Here is a 20,295-nt window from a genome sequence, read left to right on the forward strand (position 1 = left end):
GTCTGCCTTAGGATGAGCCATAACCATCATGAATTTCATCTCCTGCTGGGCAGGTCCAGAGGCTAGTCTATGTATCCTAGAACAGTAAAAGTAGTAATTACTAGGTAATAATAGTGACCATAGTTCTAGGACATAAAAGTATACAAAAGAACAGGATAAGGGAGAAAATACTTTTTTTTTTTCCTGATAAGAAAATTTGCATTGATTCAAAGAATATACCTGTTCTATCGTTCTGAATGCAAAGCTAGAATAGATTAATCTTAAAAGATTTCCATTTTCTCTCTCCTTAAACTATTTTTTTAAATGTTTACTTATTTTTGAGAGAGAGACAGAGCATGAGCCACGGAGGGGCAGAGGGACACACAGAATCTGAGGTATGCTCCAGGCTTCGAGCTGTTAGCACAGAGCCCCACGCGGGGCTCAAACACAGGACCTGTGAGATTATGACCTGAGCCGAAGTTAGACACTTAAACGACTGAGCCACCCAGGTGCCCCTGAACTACTTTTTTTTTTAAATTTTTTTAACATTTATTTATTTTTGAGAGACAGAGAGAGTGCAAGTGGGGGAGGGGCAGAGAGAGACACACACACACAGAATCTTAAGCAGGCTCCAGGTTCTGCGCTGTCAGCACAGAGCCCAATGTGGGGCTTGAACCCATGAACTGTGAGATCATGACCTGAGCTGAAGTCGGACGCTTAACCGACTGAGCCACCCAGGCGCCCCTGAACTATTTTTTTTTATGTTTATTTATTTTGAGAGAGAGAAAGCACAAGTGGGAGAGGGGCAGAGAGAGAGGGAGAATCCCAAGCAGGGTCTGTGCTATGAGTGCTGAGCCCAATGTGGGGCTCGATCCCATGGAAATGTGAGATGATGAAATGAGCCAAAATTAAGAGTCAGGCACTTAATTTCCTGAACCACCAGGCGCCTCTTCCCTTAAATTCTTTAGAGTATGATGGTGACAAAGGTACTCTTTTACATATCTTTATTTCAGTGTCATTGGAAACTAATTTTTTCAAGCTAAACAGGAATAGTTCTTGGCTATATAAGCACTATTGTTATTTTCAAAATCTTGGGAATTTCAAAAATAATTTATCATTTAGAAGTAGCAAACAGGGGCGCCTAGGTGGCTCAGTCGGTTGAGTGTCCGACTTCGGCTCAGGTCATGATCGGGTGGTTTGTGAGTTTGAGCCCCGCATCGGGCTCTGTGCTGACAGCTCAGAGCCTGGAGCCTGCTTCAGATTCTGTGTCTCCCTCTCTGCCCCTCCCCTGCTCACACACTGTCTCTCTGTCTCAAAAATAAATAAAACATTAAAAAAAAATAAAACAAAGTATCAAACAAATTTTATTTGGTAACTATCAGGCATTTTCTTCAGTTTCATAAACTTTCTAAAATTCAATGACAGTCATTTTTCTAGGAAAATAGCCAGGTCTTATTTCTCCTTATATAAACTGTTTTATTTTAAAATTATATACTCTTAGCTTCCAAATTTTTATCCACACAGGTCAATGAAATCATAATGTATTTTTGATCAGTATTTATTTCTGTATCAACTTCAGCTTTGCTCTTTGCTCAGTGCAGACAGATCTAGACTATTCTAACCATTGTAGGAGTCTGTCTTACTACTTAAGGCTAATTTTAAAAAAGTGTATGCTTACACTTTAAAGGAAAAACAAAACAATCTTTACTGAAAGTTCTTGGCTGAGGCTTAATTTGTACTAAGATTCTCAATAAAAGTATACTCTTCCCTCAGATGGCACATTTTCTCTCCTTCAGCATCTCCAACTTTTCTCCTAAAGTCAGACTCCCTAATTTTCTATAAACATCATTCTCAAAGTGCCAGGATTCCTCTTTAACAAGATGGTTGATTTCACTTATCATATCTAGATAAATGATAAATGCTGAGGTTTTCTAGTAGTAGCAGTGATAGGTTATAGTGAGTCACCCCCTCTTCAACCCTTGTGACTGATGGCATGTACGTATGAGGTAATGGATCAGAATTCAGGCTCCAGGCTGTGGTTGAGGAGCAACTTTTCTGTAAGACAATGTTAACTGTTACTGGAATTCTACCCCAAAACTTGGCACCACCTTGCAACTGAATGTTTCTCAACATTTACGGACAATGACGGGCCTTCAAACTTCTAAATGAGATACGTCAAGGAAGTATTGGGGTGCTGGGCATTCTCCCCTTGGTAGTCATCCATGGACTTCCTCCCATAGTGATACCTAAATGGAGTCTTAATTAATATGAAATTAGCCAGGCCAGAGAGGTCCAAGGAGAGGTAAAAAAAAATTGAAGATACCAAAAGGGAACAGGGGAATTCAGAGAAGTGCAAATAGTCTGCTACAGCTGCAGGAGATAGGAATGTATGGAAGAGTGGCAAGAAACGAAGCAAAAGAGTCTGGGTCTTGATGATAAAAGCATCTCTAAATGCAATTCTAAGTTGTTAAACTCTGTGTTGAAGGCAGTTGAGAGTCACAGAAAGTTTTGAAACAAGAACAAAGTATGAACAGATCCACTAAGGCTTTTGTGGCAGACTGAAAGAGAATAAGGAAACCAATCAGAAGCAATTATAATAATTCAGGTAAGGAATGATGAGGGATGTGGTCAGCTGTGAGAGATTAAAAATGAAAAAAATCATAGTGACTGACATAATCAGGGATAGGGAAGAGGGTAAAATCAAGGATGACTTTCAAGTTCCTGGTGTGGGAGCTGATTGAAGTAAAGGATTATGAAGTAGGTTTAGGCTGGGCAGAGGATGAAATGAAGCCAGTAGGGGGTAAAGAAATTGGATATCCAACATATGCTGATACTTATTGGACTGTTAGTTTTCCAGTACATTTTCTCTAGAGAGAAAAATCATCATTTTAAAGGTCATTTTAGCTCTCTGTTATTATAGAAGATCTACTGTGTATTTCCAGAAGCAAAAAAGAGGTCATGGTCAATGTTAAATATATTTATAACATATATTCCAAAGAATACCAAAATGGATTGGACCCATATGTTCTATTCACATTAAAATATATGCCACAATCCATCTGCTTTTAAAGTGTGTGTCAGAAACAATTTCCAGAACAACTGCCAAATATCCTGGAGATGCTTTAGTTCAAATTACCAATATATGCCATTGTACTTGAACTGTTTGTTACTTGGATATATACTAAATGTAGATACATGTCGGAAATCTATTCTTACAGACTTGAAAAAAATTCTTAAATATTATTTTTAAAAGATAAGATAGGAGAAAAAGACTGTTTTATGGTGTTTCACCTCCAAAATGCACACATTTTCTTGAAGGGCTGAGAGCCAAGAAAAATTTCAAAGTATACTGCTAATATAATATGAATGTCTGGATAACATAACCAAATACATCGGAGTGAACTAAAACCCCAAACTGGACTCTTTACAAGTATCTAGATGCTTGAAAAACAGACTAGCTCTGAATAATCCATTAAGATATATTTTATCCAGAATGAGCCATGTAGCCAGGTTTGCTTGGATGGAATAAATTATTGTCAAATTTCTGAGCCACAATTTGTCAGCATTTCTCAAAAATTTTTTTTATAAAATTCACACAAACAGATATCTAGTTTCATAATAATTATTAATGTGGACCTAGAGTGGCTTTACTTTATTCCTCAATCTGGCTCAACTTAGATCATGGTAGAGTAAACTTGTTATATACTAAGGTCTTAAAAAATCTGGTAGATAATTAAGAAAAGAAAGAAAAAAAAAGAAGAATAAAATAGAATAAAAAAGAAAAGGTAGCATGAAAGAAAAAAACAAAAAACCCTGCTTCATATAGACATTACTGCATGCAGCAAAACTGTCATCAAATTCCATCTCTTTTGGAGATATATATATATATATATATATATATATATATATATATATTCATCAATAATCTATTGAAACTGCTCCTTAAATATGCAAAGGCTGGTTTTAGTAGCATAGGGTAGATTTTTCAATTTTGTAATATTGGGAAAGACACTCTTTATGAAGATGGTTTCTTCAACAATAAAACACTGTTTAGTGGAAAAAATAGAGCTTGGAATATTTTTATTATAAATGATAAATTCAACATATTAGTGTAACATTATATTAGAAAAATTACTTACTCAAGAAGATCTGGGTCTAGTCCTTCCGATATCATTTTGTTTCTTATTGCCATCACTGGAACACCCTAATCAAAGGACACAAGACAATCAATTATTAAAAATGCCTCTTTCATAAAAACAGATAAATAGACCAATGAAGCAGAACTGAAAGCCCAGAAATAAACCCAAATACAGATGATGAACTAATATTTGATGAGGGAGCAAAGCATACTCAATGGAGAAAAGACAGTCTCTTCAATTAATGGTGCTGGGAAAATTGGACAGTCACATGTAAAAGAATAAAACCTGATCTTTATTTTACACTACTCACAAAAATTAACTCAAAATGGATTAAAGACTTATGGGTAAAACTTGAAACCATCAAACTCTTAGAAGCAAATATAGGAAAAAAGTTCCTTGACATGGGTCTTCATAGTGATTTTTGTGGAAATCACACCTAAAGCATGAGCTACAACATTTGTAAATAAGTGACACTATCTCAAACTAAAAAGATTCTGTTCAGCAAAAGAAACCATTAAAAAAGTGAACATAAAATACCTACAGAAATATTTAGGTATTTATAAACCATATGTCTGCTAAGGGGTTAATATCCAAAATACATAAAGAACTCATACAACTCAATAGCAAAAAACACAAATAATACAATTTAAAAATGGGCAAAGGACCTGAATAGGCATTTTCCAAAGAAGATATATGAATCACCAACAGGTACACGAAAAGATGCTCAATATCCCTAGTTACTAGAGAAATGCTAATTAAAAATCATAATGAGATATTACCTCTATGCCTGTTAGAATGACCGTCATTAAAAGATAAGAGATAAGAGATGCTGGTATGCACGTGAATGAACAAGGGAAATTTTGTGCACTGTTGGTGGGACTGTAAATTGGCACAGCCACTGTAGAAAACAGTATGAAGATTCCTTAAAAAATTAAAAATAGAACTACCATATGATCTAGCAATTCCAGTCCTCAGAATATATCCAAAGGAAATGAATACACTAACTCAGAAATATATCCTGTAGCCCTATTTTCCTACTAGTATTGTTTATGATAGTCAAGACATGGAAACAAGCTAAGTATCCATCAATGGATGAATGGAGAAAGAAGTTGTGGTATATACACACACAATGGAATTTTATTCAACTACAAAAAAATGATAAAATACTACCATTTATGACAACATGGATGGACCCTGAAGGTATTATGCTAGGTGAAATATGTCAGACACATAAAGACAAATACTGTATGATCTCATTCTATGTAGAATCTAAAAACAAAGCAAAACCACCAAACTCAGAAAAAAAAGATCAGATTTGTGATTACCAGAGGTGGGGGTTGGGAAGAAGGAAGGGGAATTGGAGGAAAGTGGTCAAAAGGTACAAACTTCCTGTTATAAGATAAAGAAGTGCTAGAAATGTAATGTAAAACATTATGACTACAGCTAACCCTGCTATGTGATATACAGGAAACTTGTTAGGAGAGTAGATCCTAAGAATTCTCATCACAAGGAGAAATTTTTTTCTTTTCACTGTATCTATGTGAGATGATGGATGTTAACTAAACCTACTGTGGTAATTATTTCACAATATATGTAAATCAAACCATCAGGCTGTATGCCTTAAACTTATACAGGCTGTATGCCTTAAACTTACAACTTATACAGTGATGTATGTCGATTATTTCTCAATAAAACTAGAAAAAAAGTAAACAGAAGCTAAAAAAAAAAAGCCTCCTTTATAGGTCTTCACATACCCCCAAAACAAGACCTTTTATATGGCTCATTATTTAAAATTGCTCTTCTTTTGCCTTTATATTAGTATGTATGTAGCCCTTGAAAAAATTTTTTCATGTTTATTTTTGAGAGAGAGAGAGAGAAACAGAGCATGAGCAGGGGAGGGGCAGAAAGAGAGGAAGACACCGAACTCGAAACAGGCTCCAGGCTCTCTGAGCTGTCAGCACAGAGCCTGATGCAGGGCTTGAACCCACAAAGTGTGAAATTATGACCTGAGCCAAAGTCAGAAACTTAACTGACTGAGCCACCAAGGTGCCCCTACAAGGTACACATTTTAACTGACTTCATGGAATCAGTGCTATCAATAGCACATCCCCAAATTAAATCATTTGCACTTATCTGTTACTAATTCTGCTGTACACACGTCAGATAACATATTCTCACTTTCTTATATCACCAAAAAAAAGGTGATAACTCAAATGATTAAAACTTTGGCTGGGATGGTACAATACATACTTAACAAGGTGAGTAAATGTCTTTTCAAATAAAGACTTCAGAGCTTTCTTTTTTTTTTTTTAATGTGTATTTATTTTTGAGAGAGACAGAGTGACAGCATGGAAGGGGCAGAGAGGGAGACACAGAATCCAAAGCAGGCTCCAGACTCTGAGCTGCCAGCAGAGAGCCCCATGCGGGGCTTGAACTCCCAGACGACAGGATCATGACCCGAGCTGAAGTCGGACGCTTAACTGACTGAGCCACACAGATGACCCTGAGAGCTTTCTACTCTGAAGTATAGTTATGTTAATGTTCTTTTCCTAATGGTCCAACTCCATTTGGATACATTATGCACAAAGGTCAAATAATTCAAAGAACTCTCCTGGGTCTATTTATATATCTTGCCTCACCAATACAAACACTAAGTAATGATAATGCTAATAGTGTACAAGTCACAAAAATACTAAGAACACATGAATCTTAAAATTCAGGATAAGAACATCAAAACTAAGAAAAGGATATGTCAGAAATAAATACAAATTTACTTGAAAAGGTAAATGATTTGATGATAAACATTTATTGAAAGCTCACTTACAAAGCTCTAAGGGAAGAAGATGCAATCAAGTCTCTTTGTCAATTCCTGCTCTTCACATCATTCCAAAAGATGAGGAAATGTTAATATGATGTGTTAAATTTGAGGACCTTGATTATATCACTTTCAAAAGTAGAATCACTGTGCTTTAAAAGGTTGTACACATGGCTGGGACCCTCTCTGTCTTATCTCTTCATCCCATGTGGCAAAGGGGTAAGCTGAGTCAGGGACCACATGGGGAAAAAGCTCAATCACTTCTCCACTGGTGCTGCATACTCTTCCCTTCAGGCCTTCCATGTCACTAGCCAGTTGTGTGACATTCAATTTTGAACCCAAGATATAGAAGAGGCCCTTTAGGAGCACTGATAGTCCAGTCCAATTTCTCAGAGCTCTACCCTGAAGTTTCTGGCACCAACCCAATTAAGATTCCCCTGCTTTCTTTTGCAGTTGTCCCTTTTGTTTTCTAGTCTCAAAAGAGTAAATTTCTAGGGTTAGTGGTAGAATTCTGATATCACAATCCCATACCTTCAATGTTTAATAACACTATGGCAGCAGAGTGCTTTATGCTGAGAAAAGACATAATCAGTCCCTGCCCTCAGGGAGTAGTCTAATAGATGTATGTGTTAGGTAATCACAGTACAATCATGCAATTGATACAGAGGTTTCTAGAATGGGTAATGTTAGACCCAAGGAAAGGCAGACTGAGTTGAGGACAAGCAAAGGATTTGCTGAGGTGAGTCTTAAAGATGGGATAGAAGTTTTGATTAAAATGAAAAACACAAAGACTTAGAAATATACACGATGTTTAAATAATCTATCTTACATAAGTTTTCTCAAACATATATTTTTAAGAACAAATATATACTTGTGTAGATAGGTCCCTCCCCAACAATGCTGATTATATTTTACATTTCACCTGATAAAATCTGCATTTAAATCTAGGCAAGTATATGTACAAATGTGAGAATCAAATGGATTATAAATTTAATATGAAAAGTCTTCAAATTTAATGACCATATATCTCTCACAAAAATGTTACAGATCTTGCCATATTAAATTCAGATCATTATTAACTACAATCCTCATTTTTAAAATCAGAAAATGTATTAACATTTCTTACTTTTTGAAAAATGTCCAGAAAAGTTGGTTATAGAAGGAGTCATAAGTTGCCTTCTATAACCATAATTTCTTATTTCAGTAATGGAGGAGGAAAAGTCCAAGTTCTCTACAGCTTGCTAGGTTAAAGGAGGTTGGGAAAACAGGCTGTCTTTCAAATTTATAGGTTACCCAGAAGACTCTCTCTCCTGAGAGGCAGCAAAGGCAAGACTGTCATTTATAGGCCCTTGTATACATTCATCTTCATAACTGTTATGTTTAAATTATAAATTAGTAAAATGTAATCTACTAAGCAGTGGACATTTAAATGCATCCTAAATGTTAGAAAGATGAAAATAAATAACACCTTTGTAAAAATTTCTTCAAAGCCATACTCCTTAAAGTAAAACTGTTCCATGGGGCAATCTTTAATAAATTCTAAAAAGTAAAATATGGTAGGTTTGGAAGGCAAAGAATGTGGAAGATAAAACTTTGGGCCTCTTGTTAGTTTACAAAGTTTCAGAATAAATGAAAGGGAAAAAAAAGGCAGTTACTTGCTTAGGGCCATCCAATGTGAACAGACACATTTGGAAGAAAAAAGCAGGAGTTTAGAATATTTCATAAAAATACACTAAAGTGCTAAGGAGAGATGTGAAAAAAAGCAGAATTTTATGTTATATTTCTTTAAAAATACCTCTCTTTCTATTAACTATGGTTTGATGGTATAAGGTCTTGCTACAAACTCAACTACATGACTTATTTATTATACTTTAGCATAATCCATAGGACATCATCGGAAAGGTTATATAAATAAGTTACAAAGCGAAGAAAACAGAAGGGAGGAGAAATGTGGTTGAAAAAAACATTTCCTAAAAGATAGCAAAAAAAAGTGTGTATGAGGTAGAGATGAGGAGAGGCAGAGGGTAAGGAGTAATGGGGGAGGATAAGTTGGCAGAATTAGATAAGCTCCCTATTTTAACATTAGTTTTACGGACTTGGTTATAGTATAAAAATAATAGAAACCTAAATCTGTAAGCTCCATATTTTACCTTTCGTTTCTTAAAGCTGTTTACAGTGTAAGAATACTGATATTACCAAAATTTGGTGACTCTTTAGTCCTTTATGTATATGGATACAGATAAAAGAAAATACAAATAACTTATAATATCTTAGCCTAATAGAGACTTTTAACATTGTCATCACCTTAATACAAATCTCATAAAGCTTGACACAAAAATAATTTGGCCTGTGTTCCAAACGATGCATTCCAAAGGGATTTGCTGCTATGTTTCCAGTGATGTTGCTTAGAAAGTTTGTTGTTTTGATATATTCTTCCTTAGGGGTTAAGGAACAGAGCTGGGTTTGTTAAACATCAAAAAGAAGTGTCCAATTTCTGATCTCTAAGAGACAAAGCTACTGGTGGTCTGAGGAGGACACGAGAGACCTCAAAACTGAAGTCTACTGAACTGTGGGATTATTTTTGGCAAGTGATAATGGCACTTAGTCCAACATAAGTAATGAAGAAGAGAGAAGGCAGCCATAAGTTTGATGTTCCAAAAAATCACGTCTGTATTTGCGTCACTGGAGAAAGTGTGTAAAGAAGCCACACTAATGAAATTATGATGGCAACACTAACAGTTACTAGTTTCTTATATCATAAAAACTGAAGGTTGCCAATATTTACATTTATGTATTGTGTTAATGAAAGACAAGTTACTAAATTCTTTTGTAAACCATGTTGAAATTTTCCTAAAGTTTTAGATTAGGAGAAAAAAAGGCCTTTACTCAATCTAAGAGAGAAATGACCTTCCTTTTTCAAAGTATTTGTTCATAAAGTAACATAAAAATGCTCCTTATACTTTAGTTTTCCCTCTCAGTTTATAAGCTTGAATCACAACAATTCAGTTATAAAAGATGTAAAATATGAAGCTTTTTTCTCTACTAGGTCAACAATTAAAAAAAAAAAAGATCTGTTGAGTTGACAGGTGGATAGTACTTTTTTTATTCGCAGGGAGAGGGAATGTGTAGGAGTTGAAAAGATGCTACGGGTTGGAAAAAAGGTAACCAGTCCTCTAATCAGGTTGTTTATTTAAGACTAGCTTAGTGAAATGAACTCAACCATTTCTTTGTTTTCTGATTTTCAATAGTGCTATCTTAAAAATATCTACACTGCCTTTTCTGAAATATATTAAGTATGGTGCTATAATTAGAATACAATTTTCAGGTGAAATATTCTATATAATAGTTAGTAAATGTTTACCGAACAAACCCTAACACAAGAGCAAGCACATATTCAATGATCTCCTTCTGGAAGTTTTCAGTGAAGGAATACAAGATTAATATAAATAACCTCTTAATCACTGTAAAATGAATATGGCTGTCCAAAAAAAGGGGAAGCTTTATTCCTAATGACTTGCATAGATTTAGAAGATGCTAGGCTCTGATATAATTCCAATACTGTTGCCACAAAGGGTTGTTGATTTGAACCTAAATATGTGGGGAAAAAAAGAGGTTCACATATCCTGACTGGTGCTATACACAGTGGTTTATAGTGGAGCGAAGAGGAAATTATGCCTTTTACAATGATTATCTTGAGAGATAAGTTCACAGTGAGAATGTATTTCTCACTGAGTGCCCATGATATATCTTTAAAGATGAAGGGACAAATCACATGGTAAAATGGACAAAAATGACACTGGCCATGACCAGGGCCCCAGGAAATTGGTGAGGTAGTTATTATTACTTTATTCATAAAAAATAAATATGTTAGCAATTCCCCATGTGCCTTTTAGCTATGGGAACTAAAGTTAACTTAAATCCCTATCAAGAAAAACCTTTAAAGAAATTATTTCAAAAGGTGAAGGCTCTATTGTTATGAGTCAGTTCAAAATACAGCTACATCAATTTCCCCATGTGACCTATTTTCCCCCTGGATACTCTTGTAACATGATAGATATTAAGTGCAATGATCATGGTGCATTGTGTTTTCTTTGCATTTTGTAGGTACTCAAGTATTTGTTGATTTAAGAGTAATTTGGAGCATTATAATGCAAAAATTATATCTAAAATTTAAAGACTGACTTTGTAGGCTAATTAATGCTAGAACTCCATTATAGAATACCTCAGCTACATTATAGCTTTGCTATACCACATTTCACTCAAATGATACTTGTTTATTGAAATAGGTATTCATTAAAATTTCCTAAATTTAACTACATTTCTACTTTCCAGGAATAAAAACTTAAAAAGAATTTCTCTAACAAATCATTTTGGAATTCACTACTTAAAAGTGTAATTAAGTTCAGATGGCCTCGTGTTCCATTTTTGAAAACTTAACTTACTTATACTAACTTATATGTACTTAGTCAAAGAGATTTAAAGAAATATCTCCAAATACAGCAATAAAAGCTATAAAAATAGAATTCCTAGTAATTAATTATAAAGATGATTCTACTGATTGAAATCACAAAATAGTCACTTTTGAATTAATTTTCCAATAGTGGTAATGTGAACTGGTGTGTTAGAAGTCTCTCACTCAATGCCCCAGGGATCCACAGGTACACATTTCAGGAGGTATGATCAGTATCAGCCATTCCACGTGGCTACAGAACCACAATGAAGGGCCCTGTATCTGTTATCAGTGTGTCATCAGCACATAGTCTAACCAACTAACCGAATAAAAGTCATTTGTGAACTTAGGCTAGGAAAACAACAAGGAAAGTTGGGATGCTGTCTTATATTATGAAAAACTGTGGTAAAATGTACTTATATCTAGAGACATTTTTAAAGATTACAGTATTAAGATGTAGATATCTTCAAGAAGAGAAATAAATATCATTATTTTTCCCCCCAAAATTTAGTATTTTGAAATCTACTTCTTTTTAAAACATAGTTAACATAGTATCATTTTTTCCAAACTATAAAACAATCCTTAGCAAAAAATTAACTTGCAAATGAAATATGTTATTGTATGTTACATTGCTGTCATCTATTCAAGATGAATTATCTTCCACACCAGGACTGTCTACCCCATTACGAATGCTTATGCTATCAGATCCTTGTCAAAAATGGTGCTAAAATGTCTTCCTCAACTTGATGGTCTATAAAACCTCTAAGATACTTCTCTCCCATGAGAGGTGAGCCTACTTCCTTATTATAGCTCATTTGCTTCTCTGGTCTTTTACTTTTTCTCCCACTGATTAACTGGAATCTTAGACAAATTTATAGTTAAAGAGAGAATCACAATATTTCTGAAAAGGATAAGTAAGTAACTACTTAACTGACATCACTATTATTTCCTCCTTACAGCTTTGGAAAACTTTTTTGTGAGGTCCCTTATTTCTGACAGAGGTGGTCAGTAGGAAAGAAGATAAAAGGGCACTGAGAAATCAAAGTTGGGTGACTAAAAAAATTACAGTTGGATCGGAGTAAAAGAACTATACCACACATTTCAGCAAGTATAAAAACTGTCATGTTAGTGTGTATCTTCAAAAGCTTAAGAACCTTAATAGTAGAGTACCCTTCTTCTTGTCACAATTTTTAAGTGAGTTGGAATGAAAGATATGAAATCACAAGTTAAAAACGTGTTTCTGCTACATGCCCCTTGTTTTTTGTTTTTTTTTTTTTTTTGGTTCCCATTTTATATATCATTTAAAGGTGATTCCTATGAAATTTAAAACTATCTTAAGCTTATCCTCTAAAAGTCCCCTCTATGTTTTTGTTTGGTTAACTCCTTTTTCTTTCTTTTGTGGAAGTGACATAGGGAGGTATGGTGTTACAGTGAATTTAAGGCAGATGAAATAATTTTATTGGCATTCAGCAAAATAAACAAATAAAGAATTGAATGTTTTGGCTTGAAAGGATTATTTCAGATAGGCCATCCTATATAAATTATTTTAATTATGATACCAATGACACACAAATATGACACAGGGAATAAATTCCTAAAGAAATATATTCTCTTCATACATACATTTATACTTAGGAAAAACCGACTTGACAAAAATTTTTAATTATCTCATATATTATTAAAAAACAAAGAATTCAAGTGTACAGCAGCCAGATCTCCTCCTACAACTCTAAAGGAGACTAATTCTGTGTACACCAGCTTGTTGGTATGTGACCACTCTTCAAATACGACTGAGGATTCTAAATGCTCTTGAAGTTCACGGTTCAAATGTATTTTCTCCAGAGACTGTAAATACCATTAATGGTTAAACAACTAGTTCCTGGAAACAAATGATTTAAATCAACATTTTCTTGGCAACTGAATGCCTCAAAGGACAGCTACAATGAAAAATATGTGGTATCAGTAGTAAAATATTCTGAGCTATAGGTTTATGGCAAAGTGTTATTAGCAAAGAATATATGAGGAATAGATAAGGTACGTGCATATAGTATTACCAAATGGATATTGACAACCATCTTACTTAGTACCAACCCACTACATGTTTTTCCTCCAGTGTTCTAAGGAAGATGAGAAATCAGGAAAACAAATATATCAGGAAAAGCAAATTTAAAACCTGAACTTAGCAATATTATTATTTACCACTCTCTAACAAACACATACAAGAAAAGTAAAATAGCAAAGCACAAACAAAAGGGCAGGTACATCATTGAAGAGCAATCCTTCTCAACATTAAATGTGTACACAGTACGACTGGCTCCAAACTCAAGGCAACCTGGGGAAGTCAAAAGGCAGCCAAACACTGAAATATCATAATTGATTCTGAAATCAATTGATTTGGAAATTATTGAGAAAATTGGGTATTTTAATGAAAATCTACAATCTTATTGGGAAAGTGAAACACTTTCCTGTAAAATAGGCATGATGATTCTTCACACATGGTTTCCTTAGAGGCTAGTTCATTGACTTTAGCAGAGAATAAGTAATTTTTTTTCTTGGGCCAAAAATATAACAAAGAGTTACCTGTTTCTAGGCCTTCCAGATACTCAGGGTATGGGAAAGCATAGATAACACCTCAAGGGCTCCCAATTGGTGGCTAACTGTCACGGTTTTTGGCCTTTGGGGAAATCTTTATCCAACACTTTTTCCATCTGATATAACTTAGGATGGAGAGGAAGGAGGATAACTGTGGTTTCTTGAGTTCCACTGACCCCAATTCAAAGTTACCATTCTGCTAAGCTTTGCTTTTTTCTTTTAGTTGTAGTCCAATGTACCTGGCCGACCATTTAGTTGATGGGAAAGATAGAATATTTTCCCTTTTCAATTTGCAAAGTTGGTTAAATCATGTAATTAATTAAATGGGCAAATGTTCACTTGTATCTTTTCTTTATCCACATTTATATGTGTAGGAAATCAATTATTGCACATGCAGCTTTTATCTTCAATGAATAGTGTGATGCTAAAACACCACAGAAAGTTGCCCCCGGCATCCCAACCTTTATGTATTCAAAAAGTACTGACCTTGATATTGATTAGTCAACTTTAGGGAACAAAACACATGTTAATATAATACAGAGTCAGAAAACAATGAAAATACAAATATCATATAGTTAAAGTAAATCTGTACCAGTGCTTTCCACAACTCTGACTATATATGAACCAGATGCTCCTCCTTTTTAAAAAAATTTTTACGTGTATTTATTTTTGAGAGAGAGAGAATGTGAGTGGGGAGGGGCAGAGAGAGAGAGAGAATCCGAAGCAGGCTCCACACTGCCAGAGTAAAGCCTGATGTAGGGCTCAAACCCCTAACCTGCAAGATCATGATCTGAGCCAAAGTTGGATGCTCAACCAACTGAGCCACCCAGGGGCCCCAGCAGCTCCTTCTTCTGACTACACTGTTGATCAGTGCTGAGGAATCTACCCTGGAATTCTCTAGACCATGAGAAGTTATACTGAGGTCATACCCCAAACAAGGTTTGAAAGCCTTTAACTACTCTCACAAAGACTAGGCCTAATCTAAAGAGCACTCTAATCCATACTTTATTATTTTCCTATGTATAAGGTGCATAACTTCCTGATGAACATCTTTAATAATCAGTGGGAGATTCTTCATCCTTAGTTAATGGAAGTCACATTTCCCCAAGCCAACATCCACTGCTGGCAACAGATGCATCAGAACCACCAAAACCAAGGAGATTATTCAATTCACATTTTAAGCCAGCCAAAGAAAATAGAACTTTAAAAAAGTCCAAGTGTCCAAAGAGACTGTTTTGGCAAATATGGTTTGAAAAAATACAAGTCATTAGCTTAATGTGGAAGTCGGACTTTCCCAATGCACAATTTATTACTGGCAAAGGATTCACCAAGCTCTGCCAGTAGAAAGGGGAGAACCATTGGAAAAGTGATCTATGTACACAATTCCAGTTAAGTTATAAAAGCAATATGTAATTTAGTAAAGGCTTGTGCTGCACTATTATGACAACAAACATTAAATCAGAATCAATTATCTGCCACATTTGGAACACAACAGTATTACTCACTGAAAAATCTTGTGTAAAATTTGCTGAAAAAGGAAAAAAAATCAGAAAATGCAAAAAAATGCCAGCAGGTGTTCCAGGAACATTCATTAATAATGAGATTCAAATTTGGAGATCAATTAATAGATCATAAACATAGAGAGAACTTCAGATCTCATTTTATGTACGAGGGAACTGAAGCCTTGAGAGGTGATATGACCTGGACAAGGTCACTCAGGACTGCATGACAAAACTAAGAAACTATACCATGTTGCATCCCAGAAGTAAAGATCTAGGTGTACTCCTAGTAATTCAAATTGTGTCACAGAAAAAGAAATACTTTTTGGAAATGTAATCATTATTATATCTCACAGAGGGTAATAATATGGGAGTGACAGAAAAAGGTATAGAGACCAAAAAGCAAGGTGCTGTTTATTTCTCTGTTGAACTGGTACTTATGACACTTGAAAGATTCTGTTGGCTGCTTCTATTCAAAGAAGTTTATAATAATTAAGCAGTTTTAGTTGTCTAGTTTCTTAAACAGATTTGCAGGTATATGGCAAGTGAGGCAAGGCAAATTTAAAAGAAGTATATTCCAGGAGACTGCTAGGACCCAGTAAGAGGAAGTTTGCATGGCAGCTTAGAAAGAAAGCCAAAAACTCTGTAGTTCATCCTGATACCCAAGAAGCTTGAAAATTAAAAAAAAAGAAATCTTTATTTGTGACTTGTAGGATTTCTATGTCTTCTATCTGAAGTGAGTGATCACTACCTGGATGGTCAGAAAATTCAAGCTTTTATACTAGTGAAGAGGCTTGAAGGATTTGAGAAATACTTGTCTCCTCCCTGTCTTAGAGAGAATGAAATGATTCTAGACAATAATTCAGGAAGGAAGCAAGAGTACAGATTATAAGAGGGTTGAGGGCCTAGTAAGTGTTAAGACACTGAGTGGAAGAATATTACACTTTGGAAAAGATAAGAAACAACCTAAATGGAATTACAGGTACAAGACTCTGCTTATGGAGCAGCAACTCATATGTATATATATATATATATATAATATATATAATGTTTATTATATATATTATATATGTGTGTGTGTGTGTGTGTGTGTATATATATATATATAATGTTTATTTTTGAGAGAGGGAAAGAGGGCAGGGGAGGGGCAGAGAGAGGACAGAGGGAGATACAGAATCTGAAGCAGGTTCCAGGCTCTGAGCTGTCAGTGCAGAGCCTGATGCGGGGCTCAAACTCATGAACCGCGAGATCATGACCTGAGCCAAAGTCAGATGTTTAACTGACTGAGCCACCGAGGTGCCCTGCAACTCATATTTTTAAATGACAAAAATATCAAGGCAATTAAAAATGAAAGAAATCCTATTATTGTCCGTAAGAGGTGAGAGAGTTTATGGCATTGTTAATTCCCTTTTGAGGATGCAGAAATGATTACTGAAGGATTTTAGGAGTAGATTTTTATACTGCTGGTATATAATGATTTTTTTTCAGAAAGACAGGTATTTTTGAGACCATGTTACCGTCCCTTTTGTTAATACAAACAATTCCCTACATTTCGGATGGCAGGCTTCTAAAATTCAGCCTTGACAACATGTAGCAATATGCATGACGGATGACAAACTACTCAGGATAATACCAGTAGCCGAAGTACAATTCATTTGATGGATTATGTGGATATTGGTCTTTCTCGACATTAATAACTAAAACTAAATTTTTAGTAGTGGGCAAACAAGAGAAACCTTAGTCACCCTCTGAGGTTGAGGAAAATTGGGCATTTTAATAAAAATCTACAATTTTGGTAGAAAAGTGAAAGGCAATTTCTAATGAAGCTACCCTCTCAAATTAGCTGGGATTAGGCTCCTCCTTGTAGGAAGTGGTCAGATTCAGTTTTCTTTCTATCTAGTCCTTTTGAATCCTGTTTGTTCTCAATCACAGTCAAGGAACTAAACCACCAAAGCAAAATAATTGATTAGAAGACTAAACAGAAAGCAGGAAGGCAATTTACTGTCCTGAATTATAGAGATACAAAGCTATGTAGATTTCTTCCCACATCAATGACAAAAACTGAAGGATTCAATGGTACAGATTATAATGGGCCTCCAATGATTCTTTTCCACTGCTGTGAGGCATTTTTTTCTAAAGCAAGGTGGTATTGTCATCTGTTCTTTCAGTTAAAGTTACAGTTTTGTAAGAATATGGATACAGGAAGCACAACTAGGTATGCAGATGCTGTTGAAGAACCATATTTTAGGTAATGAATTATGGCATTAAGATGATTATACTCCTGGGAAAGTATAAGCATTCAGAAGAACCAAAAGATTATGCTTAACAAGACCCACATAAGTATGATCAAGGGGCTTTAAACTGAAATCAAAGTATAAAAATAATCTTCACTTAAAACTGAAAGACTATGGATAACAATAATATGACAGGAGAAAAAATAGAGTGGAAGAACTAGCAGGTAATTATGAAAGAGGAGAAGTATAAACAAAGAGAAAACAAATCCAATAGCACCCTTCCTCTCAAAAAGTGTGTGTTTACAGACAGCAAACCTGCAAATCAAAATAAGTAAATCTCAGGGATTGTTAACACTTAATAGAAAGGAATTCATGAATGGGAGCTGGCATTTGAAAGGAATATATTAGAATGTTTTACAACAGAACGTGGAAGATACCTATAAATCAATATATATACACATATATGGAGATTCTTAAACGTGGGATAAAGGATCCCCCCACCCCCACCAGCCAAGTGAGGCTAAAAGAAGGCAATAGTTGTATTATAAAAAGGAGTTTGATCACCTGACCTGATGGAGGATTTAGATCAGGCTTTCATAAAATATGTTGCGAACAAGTACAAGCATAAGATACAGCCTTGGGCGTCTGGGTGGCTCAGTCGGTCAAGCATCCGACTTCAGCTCAAGTCATGATCTCATGGTTTGTGAGTTTGAGCCCTGCATCAGGCTCTGTGCTGACAGCTCAGAGCCTGGAGCCTGCTTCAGAGTCTGTGTCTCCCTCTCTCTCTGCCCCTTCCCCGCTCATTCATTCTCTCTCCCTCTCTATCTCTCTCAAATAAATAAAACATTAAAATTTAAAAAAAAAAAATTAAAAAAAATAAGACACAGGCTTCATGGGGGACATTAGCTATCCAAATGTACCGGCAGCTTAATCTTCCTCAAATCAGAGTATCTGATAAGTTCCTATCACCTTGCTGAAAACTTCATCCTCCAACAGATAAAGGATATAATGAAAGGAAGTGATTTAGCTATTTCCTACATGAATTTAAACAAAAAGCCAGAACTGAATTATGATGCAGAAGTGACAGGAACTCTGATAGTGACTGTGCCAAGGAAAGACAATCCAGGGCACTATCAAACATGTAACTACATTTGTGGTTGGATATTTTGACAGTCACTCATGATATTCTTAGGAAACAGGAAAAATGATAGATTTATGTATGGCTTAATGAGAATAATCCAAAGAACCATTTGTAGATTCATGCAACCTTGAGGGAAACCTCTAGTTGCTGTATTCTTGATCTGGTCCTATAAAACATTTAAAATCAGTAACTTGCAGAAATGGGAATGCATCTATATGTGTCCAGATGACACAAAGCTGGAAAGGAGAGTTAATATGCAGGATAAAATAGTACATACAATGAATATTGAGTGCCTTCCTGGATAAAGTGTTAAAGTGAATAGAAAGATGAGTCAAGATACAGTAGTTCCTCTCATGGTTCCTTTTCAACAGGGGCAATAAAAATATGTATAAAAACAACAAGATATGGAGTGATAAATCCCATAAAAAAATTAAGTGGTTGGACAGATCACTGAAGGGAGATCTTACCTCTAGCTTTATGTGTTGGTGGGTTCAGAAGGAACATGTCAGATTACTAGAATTAGGACATGTAGTAATCAAGAGAAGGGGAATCTAGAATCAGAGGTGGAAAAGCATGGAGCTAATATTGAGAAGGGTTTGTGGTTTTGTCTGCAGAATGAAATGCAGGATAGGGAGAAGGAAACAAAAGTTGGGTAATAAGATTCTGGGATTCAGGTTGGCACAATAAACTGAAAACAATAAAATTAAATTTAACTTGGATGAACTTGCAGTTTTAGGAAGGCAGTGTAAAGATGTTGCTCCCCTCTTCTTGAGAATTATCCCCAAATAATTAGGCAAAAAGAAATAAAACACAAATACTAATTTTAATGGCTAAGAGGCATATATGAACCATAATGCATGAAAATTAAAAGCAGATAAAAGAGTGATTGATGACTTAGCATATCAAAGGAAGGCCAAGTCTGTGTGCCTGAAGAGGGGATACCACAAAGTAGCACTTCCAGAACTTTGGAAATGTTTAGGAATTAGAAGCACCCGTACCAAAGCAGAAGAGAGGCAAAGGACTGAAATCAGGAAAATTGGGCCAAAAACAGGATAAGTCTGAGGCAGAAGAAATTGAGCCCCTACTCATACTCAGTGATGCCAAGTAAAAGGCTGAAGCTAAGTGCCAAGCAATGCTACAGAATTAGTTAAAAACAAAACCTCACAATATATTATTTCTTAAATGTTTTCAAATAAATTTTAAATTTATTTAAATTTATTTTGTCTCTCAAAATATTTTAATTGATGTTGTACATAGTGTAAAATATTTTTTAAATAGCTCTTAATCAGAGGAGCTATTTTCAAAATACATATATGCTCTAGCTCCAAGTCCCAAGTTTAGAGATTATTTTTTATATGATGGGAATCAGTAACATGTTTTGACAATGTTTCATGTCTGAAAACCACTGAGTTGGGGTAAAAAAGAAATCTATCACCAAACCTGTCA

The 20,295-nt window shown here is 35.1% G+C and overlaps 1 protein-coding gene across 2 annotated transcripts in view; it reads right to left on the reverse strand.

The window, feature by feature from the left end:
* Nucleotides 1–20,295, reverse strand: part of WASHC3 (WASH complex subunit 3) — a 46,824-nt gene that overhangs the window by 10,642 nt on the left and 15,887 nt on the right. For both annotated transcript variants that reach the window (XM_015068793.3, XM_015068792.3), the window contains exon 6: nucleotides 4,119–4,183. In XM_015068793.3, the coding sequence (XP_014924279.1) occupies nucleotides 4,119–4,183 (65 nt within the window). The remainder of the gene's footprint in view (nucleotides 1–4,118; nucleotides 4,184–20,295) is intronic.

This window comes from Acinonyx jubatus, chromosome B4, assembly GCF_027475565.1.
Source record: "Acinonyx jubatus isolate Ajub_Pintada_27869175 chromosome B4, VMU_Ajub_asm_v1.0, whole genome shotgun sequence".
Taxonomy (NCBI): domain Eukaryota; kingdom Metazoa; phylum Chordata; class Mammalia; order Carnivora; family Felidae; genus Acinonyx; species Acinonyx jubatus.